A 19,582-nucleotide genomic window follows, 5' to 3' on the forward strand; every position below is an offset into this window, starting at 1 on the left:
ATTCACCATAATCAAGCAGGATTTATTCCTGGCCTGCAGGGTTAGTTCAGTATTTGCAAATCAATCAACATGATGATACACCACATTATTAAAAGAAAGGATAAGAATCACAGGATCCTGTCAATGGATGCAGAAAAAGTGTTTGACAAAACACAGCATCCATTCTTAACAAAAAACCTCAACAAAGTAGGGCTGGATGGAACATACCTCAGCATCACAAAGACCATACACAAAAACCCCATAGCTAATATCATCCTCAATGGGGATGACCCTACAGTCAGGAACAAGACAGGGATGTCCACTGTCACCACTATTATTTAACATAGTACTGGAAATCTTAGCCTCAGAAATCAGACAACAAAACAAAATAAAAGACATCCAAATCAGCAAAGAAGAAACGAAACTTTCACTATTTGCAGACAACATGACAATCTATGTTGAAAACCTGAAAGATCCACCAAAAAATTGCTAGAACTAATACATGAATTTAGCAAACTCACAGGACACAAATTCAATATGCAGAAATGTGCTGCATTTCTATACACCAATAGTGAAGCAGCAGAAAAATAAATCAAGGAATCAATCCCAGTTGCAATTGCACCAAAACCCATCAGATACCTTGGAATAAATCTAACAAAGAGGTAAAAGATCTGTGCTCTGAAAACTATAGAACACTTATGAAAGAAACTGAAGAGGTCTCAAAGAAATAGAAAAGCATTCCACATGCTCATGAATTAGAAGAACAAACATTGTTAACATGTCTATATCACCCAAAGCAATCTGCACATTTAATGCAATTCCTATCAAAATACCACTAGCATTTTTTTGCACAGCTAGAACAACAATCCTAAAATATGTATGGAATCACAAAAGACCCTGAATAGCCAAACCAATTCTGAAAAAGAAAAAGAAAACTGGATGCATCACGATTCCAGATTTCAAGCCGTATTACAAAGCTATGGTGATCAAGACAATATGGCTCTGGCACAAAAACAGACACTTAGATCAATGGAAAGAATAGAAAACCCAAAAAAATGGACCTACAACTATATGGTCAACTAATCTTCTACAAAGCAGGAAAATATCCAATAGAATAAAGATAGTCTCATCAACAAAATGTTTAGGAAAACTGAACAGCAACACATAAAAGAATGAAACTGGAGCACTTTCTTATACCATACACAAAAATAATTAAAAATGGATGAAAGACCTAAATGTGAGACAGGAAACCATCAAAATCCTAGAGGAGAACACAGGCAGTAATCTCTTTGACCTCGGCCAGAGCATCTTCTTACTAGAAACATCACCAGGGGCAAGGGAAACAAAGCAAAAATGAACTTTTGGGACTTCATCAAGATAAAAAGCTTCTGCATAGTGAAAGAAACAACAAAGCTAAAAGGCAACCTTTAGAATGGGAGAAGATATCTGCAAATGACATATCAGATAATGGGTTAGTATCCAAAATCTATAAAGAACTTATCAAACTCAACACCCAAAAAACAAATAATCCAGTGAAGAAATGGGCAGAAGATATGAACAGACACTTTTCCAAAGAAGACATCCAGATAGCTAACAGACACACAAAAAGATGCTCAACATCACTCATCATCAGGGAAGTACAAATCAAAACCACAACGAGATACGACCTCACACCTGTCAGAATGGCTAAAATTAACAACTCAGTAAATGACAGATGGTGGCAAGAACATGGAGAAATGGGAACACTTCTGCACTGCGGGTGGGAATGCAAACCAGTGCAGTTACTCTGGAAAACAGTATGGAGGTTCCTCAAAAAATTAAAAATAGAACTACCCTATAACCTAACAAATGCACTAACCAGGTATTTATCCAAAGGATACAAAAATGCTGATTCAAAAAGGCACATGCACCCCCCAATGTTTATTACAGCGCTATCAACAATAGCCAAATTATGGAAAGAGCCCAAATGTCCATCGACTGAAGAAAGAAGATGTATATGTGTACACACACTACCGTGTAATATTACACAGCCATCAAAAAGAATGAAATCTTGCTATTTGCAACAGCATGGACGGAACTAGAATGTATTATGCTAAGTGAAATAAGTCAGTCAGAGAAAGATAAATATCATATGATTTCACTCATATGTGGAATTTAAGAAATAAAACAGATGGACTTAGGGGAAGGGGGAAAAGGAGGAAAGGGGGAACAAACCACAAGAGACTCTTCTTGGTTTTGCTTTGTTTTTAAAGTTTATTTCTTTATTTTGTGTGTGTGTGGGGGGGGGGGGGAGGAGCAGAGAGAGGGAGAGAGAGAACCCCAGGCAAACTCCACACCATCAGTGCAGAGCCCGACATGGGGCTCAAACTCACAAACCATGGGATCATGAACTGAGTTGAAGTCAGATGCTTAACCAACTGAGCCACCCAGGTGCTCACCCTGGCAAGGATGTGGAGAAAAAGGAACAATTGTGTACTGTTGATGGGAATCACAACTGGAACAGCTATCTGGGGAAAACAGTATGGAGGTTCTTCACAAAATTAAAAACAGAACTACCCTATGATCCAGCAATCGCAGTACTGGGTATTTTCCCAAAGAATACAAAAACATGAATTCAACGGGATACACACACCCCTATGTTTATTTCAGCATTATTTACAATAGCCAAATTATGGAAGCAGTCCAAGTATCCATACATTGATGAATGGATAAAGAAGATGTGGTACATATACACCATGGAATATTATTCAGCCATAAAAAAGTGGTATCATTCCATTTGCAATGACATCAATTAGAAAGTATAACCCTAAGCAAAATAAGACAGAGAAAGAAAAACACCATATGATTTCTGTCATATGTGGAATTTAAAGAACAAAGCAAACAGCAAAAGGGGGAAAGAAAGAGAGAGAGACAAATCAAGAAACAGATTTTTAATTATAGAGAACAAACTGATGGTTACCAGAGGGGGAGGGGGCTGGGGGAATTAAGGAGTATGCTTGTGATGAGCATTGTGTGTTGCATGGAAGTGTTGAATCACTATATTGTACACCTGAAACTAATATAACACTGTATATTTAATAACAGGAATTAAAATAAAAGCTTTAAACAAGTTAATGTCTACCACATACTTATTTCATATTTTATATCTAGCAATTCTAATATGTAACATCTTTGGTAATCTAGTTACAGTTTCTATTGACATATATTCTCTCATGGTAACTCTCTTTACGTAAAGTGTTGCACTGCAATTTAAGATTATACTTTGGATTCATATTTGAGGAGCATTTTAAGATTTGACTTGAAAGAACATTCTTTCAGGAAAGATTTAAATTTTCTTTCATTAAGCCCAGAGAGCTTCATGTATCCAGGACCACCTTAAACGAAAATTCTGTTCTATTCACTTGAAAGTATGATTCCTTTTCAGTTAGTATTTTGCCCAGCACTGTTGGATTATTTGTAATCAGAAGGTTCCAGAGTTTCTATTTCATGAAATTGCCAGGAACAGGAGGGCCTATATTTCCTGAACTTTAGTGTGGCACTTATTGCATCTTACATTTTATTATTATGCATTTGCTTTTTTTCTTCACCTACAATGCAAGCTCCTTGATAGCAAATCTGTTTTTCCTTTAATTTTTTTTTAATGTTTGTTTATTTATTTGAGAGAGAGGGAGAGAGCACACGCACATGAGTTGGGAAGGGGCAGAGAGAGAGGGAGACAACAGAATCCAAAGCAGGCTCCAGACTCTGAGCTGTCAGCACAGAGCCCAATACAGGGCTTGAACCCATGAACCACAAGATCATGACCTGAGCCAAATTCGGATGCTTAACCGACTGGGTCACCCAGGCGCCCACAAATCTGTTTTATTTATCTCTAAACCTCTTGCACTAGCCAACAAAGTACATTAAATGGATTTCAATGAATATTTGCTTAATAAAAAGATGTTAAAAATTCTGAAAGTATAAATGTATAGTGCCCAAGGATTAGTGATGAATCATGCTTTGGAATTTGCCTAATTTATTGTTTTCCTTATTTTGCAACTTGGACATGTGAGTACAACAGACTAAGCATCACATCATTTCTGATAATAAAGGAAAAACACATTTGATTTTTTAATAGATAAAAAGAGTAGGCTTCAGAATGGTACAAAAGAAAAAGATTTTAGTGTTTCAAAAAGAGAACAGCATGTTTTTAAAGTTTTTTAAATTCTAAAGAAATTCATGAAACATAGTTGATCTCAGGAAGAGGTTAAAATGTGTACTGACATTGTACTTTTGTTCTTCCTATGGAAGCTAATGCTCATGAATTATTAGGGTTTTGGTTAAAAATTTTGTCATTACAAGAAAACATTTATCAAATACAACTTCTCAATTTGGCAGAAAATTCACAAGAGGGGACTCCCTTCAACTCAATTGTAGATGGCATTCTGCATTTGACAATAAACCTATGATGTCATAACAGTGTAAGAATATCCCCCAAATGTATAAAATAACATACAGTGAAAACCACTTTTTAAATAATAATACTGTATACTGCACAGTATTTTTCAACAATGGTCACAGAGACTGTTGGTTGATAATACTAATAGCGTAGAAAGCTAAAGAGAAGAAAAGGGAAATTTGAGTTTTACAGATAACATTTGATCAACTACTATTTTTGGTAGCGAGCAGAACTAACGAAAAAATGTACTGGGACATTACTTGTTAAGAATTGGGCAAGAAGCTATAATGCCTCCTTGAAGTTCACATACCACACATACAGCCACAGTTTGCATGGAAAAAAAGAATAATTCATGAAACCAAGTTCATTCAAAAATAACCATGAATAGGAAAAGTCACATCTGAATCATTGTAAGAGCTTTTAAGTGTGTGTGTGTGTGTAATCACTTAAAAAGCACAACTAAAAAGGAAACCTATTTATTTCTTTTCCCTAGTTAACTAAGCATTCGGTCTATAATCAGCTGCTTAGCATGAAGTATTATTAAAGCACTATTTTTATAGTACCCATTTTTATGGGTTTTGTATGTTACACAAACAGTGGTTTTTTAAAAAATGCATGAATTGGTTATTCTCTTTCATGTTCCTATATTAAGTCAAACCAAAGCTCTGGATCTTGACATAATGGTAATGCAAGTAGAAACAAAAACAGTTCAATCTTCAAAATGTCTTTCAATTTCACTCCATTCTATCACATTAAAGTCTCATTTATCAAAAGGAGATTTTTAAATTTGTTTTAATGTTTATTCATTTCCTGACAGAGAGAGATAGAGTGCAAGCAGGGGAAGGGCAGAGAGAGAGGGAGACACAGAATCCAAAGCAGGCTCCAGGCTCTGAGCTGTCAGCACAGAGCCCGACGCGGGGCTCGAACTAACGAACTGTACGATCATGACCTGAGCCGAAGTCGGTTGCTTAACCGACTGAGCCACCCAGGTGCCCCTCAAAAGTAGATTTTATTTTTTTTTTTCAACATTTATTTATTTTGGGGACAGAGAGAGACAGAGCATGAACGGGGGAGGGGCAGAGAGAGAGGGAGACACAGAATCAGAAACAGGCTCCAGGCTCTGAGCCATCAGCCCAGAGCCTGACGCGGGGCTCGAACTCACGGACCGCGAGATCGTGACCTGGCTGAAGTCGGACGCTTAACCGACTGCGCCACCCAGGCGCCCCCAAATATAGATTTTAAAAGAGCCCTACATTTAAGATAATTTCAGAGTTTATTACAAATTACAAAAAATAGAAAATAATAAGTCACTGCCTAGAAAAAATACATGAAAACAAATTACTTAATCATAAGTGTAAAGTTACTTTAAAACAATACCTTATTTCTGCAGAAGGTCACAGATATCAAACATTATCACCACTCAAAAAAAAAAACAAGGTCATTTTAAAATTCTGAAGAGATGGTTACTGCTATGCCATTTAAAAAATTTTCATTTTAGGTAATTTTACTATTAATAAAAGTTAAATATCAATTAAAAGAAAATCATTCAAACAGTACAACAGAAAAATGGTCAAGAACTATGAGCAGATAATTCACATATTAATACAAAAGGCCAAATTATATGTGAAAAGTTGCTCAACCTCACTCATCAAGAAAAGATGACTCAAAACTGGAAGCTATCTTTTTATCCATGATTTTGGATTGATTGATTGATTGATTGATTGACTGATTTGAGAGAGATAGAACACATAACTGGGGTAGAACAGAAGGGGGAGAGAGAATCTTAAACAAGCTCCATGTTGAGTGTGGAGCTCAATCCCACAACCCTAGGATCATGACCTGAACCAAAATCAAGAGTCAAACGCTCAACCAACTGAGCCACCCAGGAACCCCTTGAATATTTTCTTAAAATTGATGATAACCATTTGAAAAGAGTGTGAAGGAGACTTCCAATTTACAGTCCAGTATGTAAGGAGCTTGGAAGTTGCTACTCCATCCTAACAACAAATGAAAAATCAACAACTCTTCTTAGATCCGTCAGAAAAGTGAGGTTACAAGGTAAACTACTGCCCCCCAAAATAGAGACAGTCAGATACAGAGAATCCCAACTTATCAGAATGCAAAGTCATGAAGAGAAACCTCCACACAACTAGTGGAAAACCAGAACTGTTTTTGAAGAACTACTAGAGTCTCAGTGTGGACAAGCTGGTGAGTTAAAAACTTGTGGGGTGAGGAATGGGATGACACTTTTGTGAGTTTTAATTCCTGGAGCTCTACCAAGTTTTCACAGTAGTGAAGACCTCAGAAAAATCCCTTCTTGTTTCCAGCAGAAACAGGAGAAAAGGAACCATTTTTAAATACAAGATGGGGCACCTGGGTGGCTTAGTTGGTTAAACATCTGACTTCAGATCAGGTCATGATCTCACAGTCCATGAGTTTGAGCCCTGTGTTGGGCTCTGTGCTGACAGCTCAGAGCCTGGAGCCTGCTTCAGATTCTGTGTCTCCCTCTCTCTTTGCCCACTGCTGCTCACACTCTGTCTCTCTCTCTGTCTCTCTCTCTCTCTCTCTCTCTCTCTCTCTCTCTCTCTCTCAAAAGCAAATAACCATTTAAAATTTTTTTTTAATAAATAAATACAAGAGAACATTCTGTTCTCATTAACAAGGCCTACCCTCAAGAGAAACTATTCTATCAGAGCTTAATCTGTTGGGGTTCTGTTGGAGCCTAAACTCAATGCAAAATATTCAACTCCATCCAGCTCTAACCTTCTACATGGGAGAAGAGTGTAGGGGTGAAAAACTAAGAGGCACTTATGAAGTTCACAGACCAGAGGCATAGGCTATTAAAGGACTGGGACATAATTACAGGAATATAGAATACTTCTCCTCCCCCAACACCTCATCACCATATTACTAAAAGCCTATTTACCACAGTTCTTTTTCCCTAATACATCATGTCTAGTTATCAAGAAAAAATTACAAGGCATACTAAAAACCACAAAACACCGTTTGAAGAGACAGAACAAGCATCAAACAGAATATTCAAGAACTGTGGAACAACTACAAAAGATGTAAACTAAACAAAATAGGAATACCAAAAGGAGAAGAGAGAAAGGGACAGAAGAAATATTTGAAACAACGACTGAGAGTTTCTCCAAATTGAAGTCAAACACCAAATCACATATCCAGGAAGCTCAGAGAACAACAGGCAACATAAATACCCCAAAAAAACTATATACAGGCAAATCATATTCAAAGTACAGAAAATCAAAGATAAAGAAAAAAATCTTGAAAGAATCCAGAGGGGAAAAAAAACACCACACTCATAGAGGAGCAAAGATAAGAATTATATCTGACTTCTCAGAAATCATGAAACCAAGAAGAGACTGAAGTGAAATATTTCAAGTGTCAAAAGAAAAACAACACACACACACACACACACACACACACACACACACACACACACACACACAATCCACCAAACTTGACTGTGTATGCTGCAAAACTATCTTTCAAAAGGAGGAATAAAGACTTTCTCAGACAAACAAACTTTAAGGGAATATGTTGTCAGTAGACATGCCTTGCAAGAAATGTTAAAAAGAAATACTTCAGAGAGAAGGAAATTGATAAGGCAGAAACATCATTCTACATAAAGAAAGGAAGAACATTAAAGAAGGAATAAGGGAAGGCAAATAAACTTTACTTTTCCTATTCTTAAGTGATCCAACATATATAATAATTTATATAAATAATAATAGCAACAACATACCCACTTGTGTGTGTGGGAGGGTGTACTTATATATGATTATGTATGCCTGAAATGAATGACAGCAATGATAGAAGCGATGAGAGGGAAGAATTAGGAATTTTTGTTATTTAAGGTACTTGCACTACCCATGAAGTGGCATAATATTATCTGAACATAGACCTAGATTAGTTGTAAATGTATACTGCAACCTCTAGAGTAACCACTAAAAAAAAGTTAAAAAAATAAAATTGATATGCTACAAAAGGAGTGAAAATGGCATCGTGTAAAATGCTCAGAGTCAGAGAAATAGGCATTCACACATGGGAAAATGATATAAACAAAAATTACAGAGAAGCACCTGGGTGGCTCAGTCGGTGAAGCATCCGATTTCAGCTCAGTCCATGATCTCGCAGTTCGTGAGTTCGAGCCCCGCGTCGGGCTCTGTGCTGACAGCTCAGAGCCTGGAGCCTGCTTTGGATTCTGTGTCTCCCTCTCTCTCTGCCCCTCCCCCACTCATGCTCTTTCTCTCTCTGTCTCTCAAAAAATAAATAAACGTTAAAAAATGTTTAAAAATTACAGACAACATGAATCTCTCTCAGTAGGGAAATGGATAAATTATGATATGGGATATGCAGCTATAAATCTATGCATAGTGATACATTAAAAGTATCAAGGTATGTTAAGTGAAAAGTATTTTGCAAAACAATATATTAGAAATCTCTTCTATAATTGTTATAAATGATGAAAGATAGAAAGAGGTGTGTGCATGGACAAAAAGAATATACTATAAAGACACATACCAAATTGTCAGTAGTGGTTCTTTCTGGCAAAAGCAATGGGACTTAGAGTAAATGGGAAATGGGTATCTGTCTTGATTATTATCTAAAATTTTTCTATGAATCCACTGCAATGAGAATCTCTAGATATATTATCTATGCAAATGCTTTTTTAAAGAAAAAGCAAAGGAAGCAAGAAAGGAAGAATACAGTAGTGTCTTTCCATAAAACCAAGAAAAGTATTTGCTAGCTTGTCGCAGTCACTGTCAGAAGGATTTCAACCAAATTACTTCAAATATGAATTTAAAATCCACCATTAACAATTTTAATTCATAGCTTCAATTAAGGAGCAATTTGATTTACAACTGTATGTTCACACAAGTAGTTTAGTTTGGCCTGTAAACAAACCAAGGATCAAATAGAATTTCGGAGCTAGAAGGGACTTTCTGGCCCCTCATTTTACACATGAGGAAACTGAGAACAATGAGACTTGTCCTATAACAAACAACGAATTTCATCACTGTTAAAAGAAGAAAGAACCCAACCTCCTTGCTCCTTGTCCAGGCCTCTGGTAAACTCTGTTTATTTCATTCTACCTACTTTATAAATATCATCTGTGGTTCCTGAAAATTCCCAAGTGGTTCTGGAAAATTTGCATTTTCTAATCCCATTTCCAAATCACCTGATTAAAAAGAATTTCACATTTTCAGGTTGAATGCAGTAGAGGATTCATAGAACTTAGCATGTAAAGGAATTTAGAAACTGTCTCTTGCCTAACATTATTTTTGGTTTTTTTTTTTAAGAAAACAAAACAGCTTAAGTAACTTGTTACATCCAGTGAGTCAGACACAGAGTTGAGAGTAGAACCCAACTCTGCTAACCACCAGAACATTCTCCTTCTGTTATTTCCCATTCATTTTATTTAAAAAAAAAAAAAAAAAAAAAGGCAGTGTGATCGTACAGAAAGTATACACACTGACTAAGTGACATGGACAAGTCATTAAACTTGGAAACTTTTCTTCAACTATTAAATAAACAGGTGGGCTCTGAAGTTTCTTACACCTTTCCATGAGTCTGGAATTTTTAAGATGGGGTTCAATATGTATTAGGTCATGGAATCCAGTGGCGGAATGACAGACTGCAGTCCAACTCTCTTGAGTAGCTGCAAAAAGCTAGAGAAAAGGAGAGGACAAGCAACAAAAGAGAACAGAGTGGAATTCAGGAACTCCTTAGCATGGACCTAAATCTGCAAAGGTACAACCAGCTGGTTAATCTGTGGTTTTAGACTCAGTAAAGTGCTTCAGAAAGTTGCCACATGCCATAGTTCCACATCCACCATTGGTTCCAGGAAGTTAACTTCTCCTGAGCATCCAGTTTTCACCTCTTACTATTCTTTCCCACTAATGTTCTAAGAATGCTTCTAATATAGCTGGGTAACAAATATCAGATTATATAAATTATATGTGTTATTAAGGTCAATAATTTGGTTTCCTTTAAAAACAGCAATCAACAGTTGGTAATTGTTACAACAAAAGACCAATAATACCAAAGTCTGATTCTGATATATTTGATGATATAGTGACACAAATGTAATCAACCTTTTTCAGAAAAACCATGAGAGGCAGACCTCAAAGACCTGTCCCTAACTCATTCCTCAGCTCACATTTTGCTATCAAGCAATTCTTGCTAGCATGCATACAATTACTACCATTCCTTATATCTTCATAACCTCAGTTCAAATAACTGTAAGAAAGCATGTGTACAAAATCTCTTTATACTGAATTCTTTTCCTATAGTTATTCACTCTGTTCTTCCTTCAGATATATCCAATTCTTTCCTGCCCATAATCTGTTTTTCTTTCTCTCTCTGCCCTAAAAATCTTTCCTAATAGAGCACAATACCTACTAAAGGCCTGCACAATAATGAAATATAGTTTTATCTCCATCCCCAGAAACTTCCATTGATCCCATCAGTTGTGTATTTACGTAGCTGATATTAAGTTTTATCCTTTGAGCTTCTAAGTGGACTTTCATAAATTCTAAGTACAGACAGCTCTAGAATGAAATATGATTTGAGCAGGTAAAGCCTAAAATTTGGCAAAATAAATAGTTGGAGTTCCCCACCAGTACCCTAAACGTAGCACTGGGGTCAGGGTATGACTGGACACACTGGACATTTGTGGGAAAACCAGAAGAAAAGACTTGATCACTGGTATAGGCTTCTGTCCCTCTTTCCAAGCTGGTAAGGGTGGAGGAAAAAGAGGAGACAAATAAAAAAGCCCTAGCTAGATCTGAAGGATCCAAGAATAGAGGGGGCCTCAAGACACAGAAAGCCACATAGAAAAGTTCCCCATTCCCTCAGGCCAGCAAGATGCTCTAGGAGTAAAGTAAAACAAAACAAAACAGAACAAAACAAACAAACAAACAAAAAACTAGCCTGATATACTTAGGCCGTGAGGACTTGACATTCTCACTGACTATTCCAAGAAGTTTCCGATCATCTGATTCTATAACACTAGCATCTACTGTAAGTGGATGCTGTGTGTACAGAAGAAGTCAAAGACTACAAAAATACCAAGGACACCATAGTGAATTTAGTAGCAATAGTAGCCAGCAACCCGTAAGGAAGTGAAGAGCAAGTCCTATCTCAGTACAAGCCAACATTGGGAACAGAGTGACTATGAAGCAGATGGTCCCTCCCAATGACAAAGAAGGTCCATTGAATCCCGATGCTATCCAGTAGAGAGGGAAAAGTGGCAAACAAATATAAAATGACATGTATAAAGAGACTAGGCTTATATGGAAGGAACTAACAGAATGAAGGCAAGGATTCAGACATTCAGCTGAACTAGAGAAGATAAACAGTTACAATAGGCACCCTTCCTGCAATATCCAGCATGGGCTGGGGAAGAGAGACAGTGTGGGTGTGAAGACAGTGTGGGTGGGTGACTTTAACATCTAAGCCTGGGCTTAGCAATAGGCCCCCTGCAGCTGCACAAGACTCCACTGGCAAGACCCTGCAGAGTCTGCATGTAGCCCCTGTGGCCCAGAGGGTCAAATACCAAGTAGTCAGTCCCTCTGTAAGCCCTCTGTGGCCTGGTGGACTCTGAAGTCCTCTGTGTCCCTGCCCCACTGGTACCAGGCTCCCACTACACACCCAGCCAATGGGTACTGATATCTGCTCTCTATATGCATTCTAGAGAGTGGCTTATTGTTTTCTCAGCAACTCCATACTAGTCCCAGCCTGGTCAAACCAGTGAACTTCTCTTCTCTGCTACCCGGCGGCCAAACCATACCTTCTTCATCAAGACCTATACCCTTTACAAGTATGTCCTTCCTTGAACACTCTCTAGAGTACAACATAGAGTTTCTTTATATATTATAGTTACACTTTCAACATAGTTAACAAATCTTTATGTTAAACTTCCCCTGATTAACCTAATGTTAATGTTTCTATGTCCTGATTTGATCCAGAGGGCTACATCCACCTAGTCTCAAAATCTGAGTCTATCAATATTTCCACTTTCTCCATTTCTTCCATCCTCTTCATCCCTTGGACCATTTCCAGGTCCTAATGTCTCTTGCCTACAGAGATGGTCTTGGACAATCTTAGATACACTTTATAAGCCCTCCCCCAAGATACCATTTTACTTGTCAACTTAGAAACAAATAAGGATTCTCTCCTTTCTATCAGGTCAAATGTGAACTCTTATACTGAGATTTTAAGGCCTTCTGTGATTTTTGTCTGTGTTGTCCTTATCACATAATTAGCATCTTATTATACTCTGTCTTAATTCTCCAAGTAAAGATACAACCTCCCAGACTAACCCTATAATACGCTTTCTCTAATTTATTCACGGTTATTACCCTAACTTATTTTTAACTGTACTTTATACATCTTATACAACTTCACTACTCTTTCCATGGTGGTAAGCTCAATGTTACATGATGGGAAAATCAGACTTAATCAGATAGTTTTAAACCAATGTAACAGTTATAGATACAGCCACTGTTAGGCTATACAAAACCTTTCTACAGATTAGAAAAAGGCACCCTTTCCTCCAAACTGATGCAGCTTCACATTTGGTTACACAGCTTGGCAAGTGGAGCCCAGGAAGGATTTCAACTCAACCTTATACAACTGTACATGGCAGCCCCAGATTCATTAATATAACACTAACTAAAAAAAGAATCAAAGTGTACTATAAAACTTTTAAAGGATATTGTTCCTTGAATTTTGTTTTAGTAGGATTTTATGCTACTGTGTATACCCCTCTAATCCTAGATAATGTCTCATAGCTTGGGCATTAGATCAGTTATATGGCAAATTTCATGCATTAGCGGGTATCTGGTATACCAGATCTCTATGACCAGCATTAATTGAAGGTCTAAGTCTATCCTAGGGACTGGAGCTAGATCTCATGGCACAAATGAGGTATCCAACTAGTTTGCAGCTCAGTAAATCAATCTATATTTAGAAGAACGTAATTTTTTAATGTTATACTTACTGATAAACTTGTTTTGCATAGTCTCCAACAGTGCTTGGTGAGCATCTTCAGCTTGTAAAGCATGTGAACATTCTCTAGCCAGTATGGTACGCACAAGATGCTCCCCACATCCTAGAAATCCAAGGAAACCAAAAACAGTTGAAGAAAAACAATGCTATAAACATCCTTCTTATCCTCTTAGCACTAAAACACCCTTATGTACTACTTAAGAAGTGGTTGTGTTGCAGAATAATTCAGTGATGGATGAAATGACTTCTATGAACAATCTGGGATTTTAGTAATAAGATTCAGCAGAAAATAAAGAAACAACTGTCTAATGTCAAAAGGAAACAGAGAAAAATAAAAGAAAACCCCTTTTTCATAGGAATGATTTACATAATACAGGAAGGAATTCAAATTCTCTGCCTAGGAATCTCCTAGGGCTCTGTCTTATTTCCATTATTGGGTAACTACAAAAAATTGTTTTACATTTCGTTATTTGTTTAGATACAAGTGGCCTGAGTCTACCATTTTGCCTCTGGCACCCCACATACCTGGGGGCATGGGAGAAATCTAAACAGCCAGCAACAACCTGCATCTCCCTCTACCTACCTTTCGATAAAATGTCACATCAACAGCTGTAAAGTGGACTTAATAAAATAGCACCTTTCTCACCTTATAATAGTAACTTACATAGCCTTCACAGGTGAATACTCTCTGTAATTGTAAAACAAAGAATGCATTTTAAATCCCTGGAGTGAACTTGGACCATTCAGACACACTAAAAAAGGGTAGACATGATGGCAATAGGAAGCACTGCCTAGAATTCTATTTCAATTTTCTACCTGTTAATATTAGAAACTGTCTGCCAAAGTTAAGACAAAGGAAATTTAATTTACATTACAGGTTGATAAGTTCAAATAAAAGATTTCTGAGGAGACTGATTTTTTTCTTAGATATACAAAATATTAAAAATTACTTTGATAACATTGGAGGGATAAGTCTTTTAAAAAAATACTAAGTGCCCTTTGAAATGCTTTTTCTACATAAAATCAGCTGCATTAATTAAAATATAAATGTCCTCTTACCCAAAAGACAAGAGTAGATACATAAGACCTTATGCTTCCCATCTCTTAAAAAATAAAATAAAATCCTGAGGGAAGCAGATCAGCATGGACACTGGCTGCCTAACTTGCTTACACCAAGTCCCACACACCTTTGCTCTGGCGGTATTGCCCTTTTCAGTCAAGCTTGCCTAAGTCCCAGTGTGACAGCCGCTCCCTACTCCTACCCAGAAGACCAACAGAAACTCCTGCCCACACCACATCTCCTGACCAGAGTTCTGCCGGGCCTCAGTTCTGGTGGAGCTGGTGTCAGATCTCATTTCACAGACAGACCAGAGCACACCTAGTTAAAACTCATCACATTCAGGCCAGGGACCAAATACTGACCATAGTAGGCAAGGAGAGCCTCTGCAAATGACTGGCCTAAAGGACAGAGCAGCTAAACTACAAGAGCACAGCACACACAGCATACACCAGAGACACTCCCTAAAGCGCCAGACCCTGGGCACTACATGACTTCATAAGGCATTACTTTCAGAAGCAGGAGACATAATTGGCTTTTCTAACACACAAAAGAAGGAAGAGACTTAGGGGCGCCTGGGTGGCGCAGTCGGTTGAGCGTCCCACTTTAGCTCAGGTCATGATCTCACAGTTTGTGAGTTCGAGCCCCGCATTAGGCTCTGTGCTAACAGCTCGGAACCTGGAGCCTGCTTCGGATTCTGTGTCTACCTCTCTCTCTCTCTCTCTCTCTCTCTCTCTCTCTCTCTCTCTGCCCCTCCCCTGCTCATACTCTGTCTCTCTCTCTCAAAAATGAATAAAATTTAAAAAATTAAAAAAAAAAAAAAAAGAAGGAAGAGACTTAGACAAAATGCCAAGATGGAGGAATTTATCCCAAATGAAAGAACAAGATAAGGCCATGGTTGGAGATCTAAGCAAACATGCTTGATGGAGAATTTAAAGCAAAAATCATAAGGATACTCACTGGGCTTAAGAAAAGAATAGAAGACATCAGTAAGACCCTTACAACAGAGATGAAAGTTAAAAAACCAATCAGAAATAAAGAATGCAATAAACAAGATTGGAAAACAGGCTTGATGCAATGAACAGCAGGCTAAAAGAAGCAGTGGAATGAATAAGAGATATATTAGACAAAATAATGGAAAATAATGAAGCTGAATAAAAGAGAAAGAAGAATTATGCAACATGAGAATAGACTCAAGGAACTCAGTGACTTCATCAAATGTAATAACATTCATATTATAGGAGTCACAGAAGAAGAGAAGGAAAAGGGGACAGAAAATTTATTTCAAGAAATAACAGCAGAAAACTTCCCTAATCTGGGGGAAAGAAATAGACATGCAGATCAGAAGGCACAGAGAACTCCCATCAAAATCAACAAAAGCATGCCAATAACAAGCCATCTTGTAATTAAATTTGCAAAATATAGTGTTAAAGGAAAAATCTTGAAAGCAGCAATAAAAAGAAGTCCTTAACTTACAAGGAAAGTTACAGATTAACTCAACAGAAACATGTCAAACCAGAAGGGAGTGGCCTGATATATTCAAAGCGCCAAATAGGAAAAATCTGCAGCCAAGAATACTCTATCCAGCAAGGCTATCATTCAGAATAGGAGAGATAGAGTTTCCCAGACAAACAAAAACTAAAGGAGTTCATGACCACTAAACCAGACCTGCAAGAAATATTAGGAGACTTTCTGAGGGCAAAGGAGAGACCAAAAGTGACAAAGAAAGGATCACAGAAAATCTCCAGAAACAATGACAAAACAAGTAAAAAAATGGCAATAAATACATATTTATCAATAATTACTTTGAGTGGGGCTTCTGGATTGCTCAGTCGGTTGGGCGTCTGACTTTGGCTTAGGTCATGATCTCACAGTTAATGTTTTCGAGCCCCATGTCAGTCTCTGCTGTCAATGCAGAGCCTGCTTTGGATCCTCGGTCAACCTCTCTCTGTCCCTATGCCACTCTCATCCTCACTCTCAAAAATAAACACTAAAAATAATAATAAAAGTGAGGGGATGGAGGGACATTTATCACACAAACAGACATTAAAAGAAAGCCAGGGTAGTAATACTTATATTGGACAAATTAGACTTTTTTATTCTTGTATTGTTTTCATCCTGCTTTGGTATCTGGATAGCGCTGGCCTCATGGAATGATTTTGAATATGTTCCCTCTATTATTTGTAAGATTTTGATATTGTTATTATTACTTTATAAATGTTTGGTAGAATTCACCAATGAAACCATGTGGTCTTGGGCTTTTCTGTGCTGGGAGATTTTTAATTCCTAATTCAACTTTCATTCTTGTTAATGGTTTAAGAAGATTTCCTACTTCTTGGATTTTAAGATTCATGATTGAATCTTGGTAATTTGTGCATTTTTAGGGATTATCTAGGTTTTTTTTTTCCTAAAATATCTGATGTTAGTATATAATTGTTTATAATAATCTGTTATCACATTATGCATTTCTATGGTTATCTGTTGTATTGTTTTCTCTTCCATTCCCCATGTTGATTTTTGGTCTTCTTTTTTTTCTTAGTTAATGTAGTTAAAGCATTGCCAATTGTTTTTTTGTGTGTGGTTTTTTTTATTTTTTTTTTGCTTTTTTTTTTTGATTTTAAACTGGTCATAACATAACTTTCAATGTTATGTTATTTTGGTCTCTTTTAAATTCTGATTTTACTTTGTTATTTCCTTCCTCTACTAAATTTCAGCTAAGTTTCTTCTTTTTCTAGTTCCTTGTGGTATAATGTTGTTTATTTGAACTTTTTTTTCTTAATACAAGCATTTATATCATAAATTTTACTCTAACATCTGCTTTTGCTGCATCCCATAGGTTTTGGAATATTGTGTATTCTTTTTCTTTTGTTTTGAGACATATTTTGATTTGCCATTTGATTTCCTATTTGGCCCATTGCTTGTATAATAGTGTGTTGTTTAAAATTTACATGTTAAATATTTAATATTTACATTGTAGATTTTCAGCTTTGTTTTATTGTTGATTTTCAGTTTTGTACCATTGTGGTTGGAAAATATAGCTGGTATGATTTCCATACTCTTAAATTTTTAATATTTGTTATGTCCTTTATGTGATTTCACCAGGGGATTCTTCTGTGTATAACTGAGGAAAATGTGTATTCTTATTTTTCTTGAATGGAATGGTTTATATACATCTTTTAGAACCAAATATTCTGAAGTATGCTTCAAGTAAAAAATGTTCTTGTCATGGAAAAAATAAATAAAAAGCTCACCTTAAAAAAAAAAAAAACTGCCAAAGGTATTCCAATAGTTTTTTTAGAAAATCAGGTCCTTCATTAATTCACACAACAGGTAAAGGATATCAAATGATCTCAGCATCTACTGAGACTAAAGGAGAAGTATGACTCAACTCTATAGTCAAAAAACTCACAGCAAAAGAAGGAACAATCCACTCAGATTTCCCAATAGGTCCAGGGACAAAGTAACATTTTCTCATGTTATTAATTTGCGTGCACATACACACACACACACAACACTGGTAAATGGAGAGAGAAGGTTCTTAGCAATGAAAAAGATTGCCATATACATATATGCCATATATATATATATATACCTTTCCTTCCCACTTTTTCCCTCCTTTCCTCTGCACCCTCTCAGTATATACATGCAAAGATGCATACACACACATGTGTATATACACATATGTGTATATTATGAATACACATAAAATATGTACTCACTGCCAAAAATACAAACCATTCAAAAAATGTCAAAAGCTTTTTTTAAATCACTTGACACTGGGCACCAAAGTGGCTCAGTCGGTTAAGTATCTGACTTCAGCTCAGGTCATGATCTCACAGTTTGTGAGTTCAAGCCCTGCACTGACAGTGTAGAGTCAGCTTGAGATTCTCTCTCTCTCCTTCTCTCTCTGCCCCTCCTCTACTCGTGCTTTCCCTCTTTCTCAAAATAAATAAATAAACTTTAAAAAAAAATCACTTGACATTTTTCCAGAAGTAACTTCCCTATATTTTTTGGTAAAGTGTAAATGTAAATATCTTTCCAGATCTAATATCATTTTGTAAGTATCTACACTTAGAAGATCTAGATATGCAATTTAATATATAACTCTGTGAGCAAGACTATTGGTGCTCCCTATTTTGTTAAATTTTTGTAATATTATTTTTATAATCAGGGATAAAACAACAATAAAGTTAATAGAAAATAAACCATTTTTGACACTTACAATGTAAAGACACTGTGCTAAGCTCATGAAACCCCATAAATTTTAATTCCCTTTGTGTACATATTTGATGTTGAAGAGTGAAATGTTATACTTTAGAACAATAATAATTGTTAGGAAATTGGCATATTATAAGCTAAATGAGTGTTCATAAGGTTATGTACACATGCCTCAAGTCAAAGAGCTAAACCACATGAAGTTAACATTACATCAAAAATACACAGTATGTGTCAGAGAGACTTTTCCTCCGCTGTTATACAAGAATATACAGGGTTTTCCAATGACTGATTTTTCACCAAGAAACTTTTAAAATTATGACTTCTATTCGGACATATATCACCTCTAACATAAGAGCGTTGACATCAAAAGCTTGTTCTCCTGCAGGTTCCAATCAAAGAAAAGTTTGACTTATGTGGTTTCACCCACAAAATTCCAAGGTTTCTTAGAATATGCTGCCAGATAGCTGAAGTGTGATTCAAAAGAAAACAGTTCCATTCTTTATATGTGGATATGAAGAAATAAGGCTTTCATTGCATCCTCCTTTTGTCCTTATCATACAAGTATATATTTATGTTCTCAGATCTTAGCAGAAAACATGAATTATACATAGAATGAAGACCTAACAGCAAACCTAGAAGAAAAGTGATACAGGCACACCTCAGATATATTGCAGGTTCAGTTCCAGACCAGGGCAATAAAGCGAGTCAGATAAACGTTGTGGTTTCCCAGAGCATATAAAAGTTATGTTTACATTACACTCTAGTTTATTAAGTGTGCAACAGTATTATGTCTACTAGAACAATGTACATATTTTAATTAAAAAACTTTATTGCTAAAAAATGCTAACCATCAT

The 19,582-nt window shown here is 36.5% G+C and overlaps 1 protein-coding gene across 18 annotated transcripts in view; it reads right to left on the reverse strand.

The window, feature by feature from the left end:
• The window catches only part of TASP1 (taspase 1), a 298,108-nt gene that overhangs the window by 131,736 nt on the left and 146,790 nt on the right, over positions 1-19,582 (reverse strand). For 12 of the 18 annotated variants that reach the window (XM_045053884.1, XM_045053888.1, XM_045053885.1 and 9 more), the window contains one exon: positions 13,446-13,556. In XM_045053884.1, coding sequence (XP_044909819.1) covers positions 13,446-13,556 — 111 coding nt within the window. Of the gene's footprint in view, positions 1-13,445; positions 13,557-14,099; positions 14,142-19,582 lie in introns of all 18 variants that reach the window. The other 6 variants (XM_045053892.1, XM_045053893.1, XM_045053896.1 and 3 more) reach the window with 1 other exon arrangement.

The sequence above is a fragment of the Felis catus genome, chromosome A3 (genome assembly GCF_018350175.1).
Source record: "Felis catus isolate Fca126 chromosome A3, F.catus_Fca126_mat1.0, whole genome shotgun sequence".
In the NCBI taxonomy this organism is placed as follows: Eukaryota; Metazoa; Chordata; class Mammalia; order Carnivora; family Felidae; genus Felis; species Felis catus.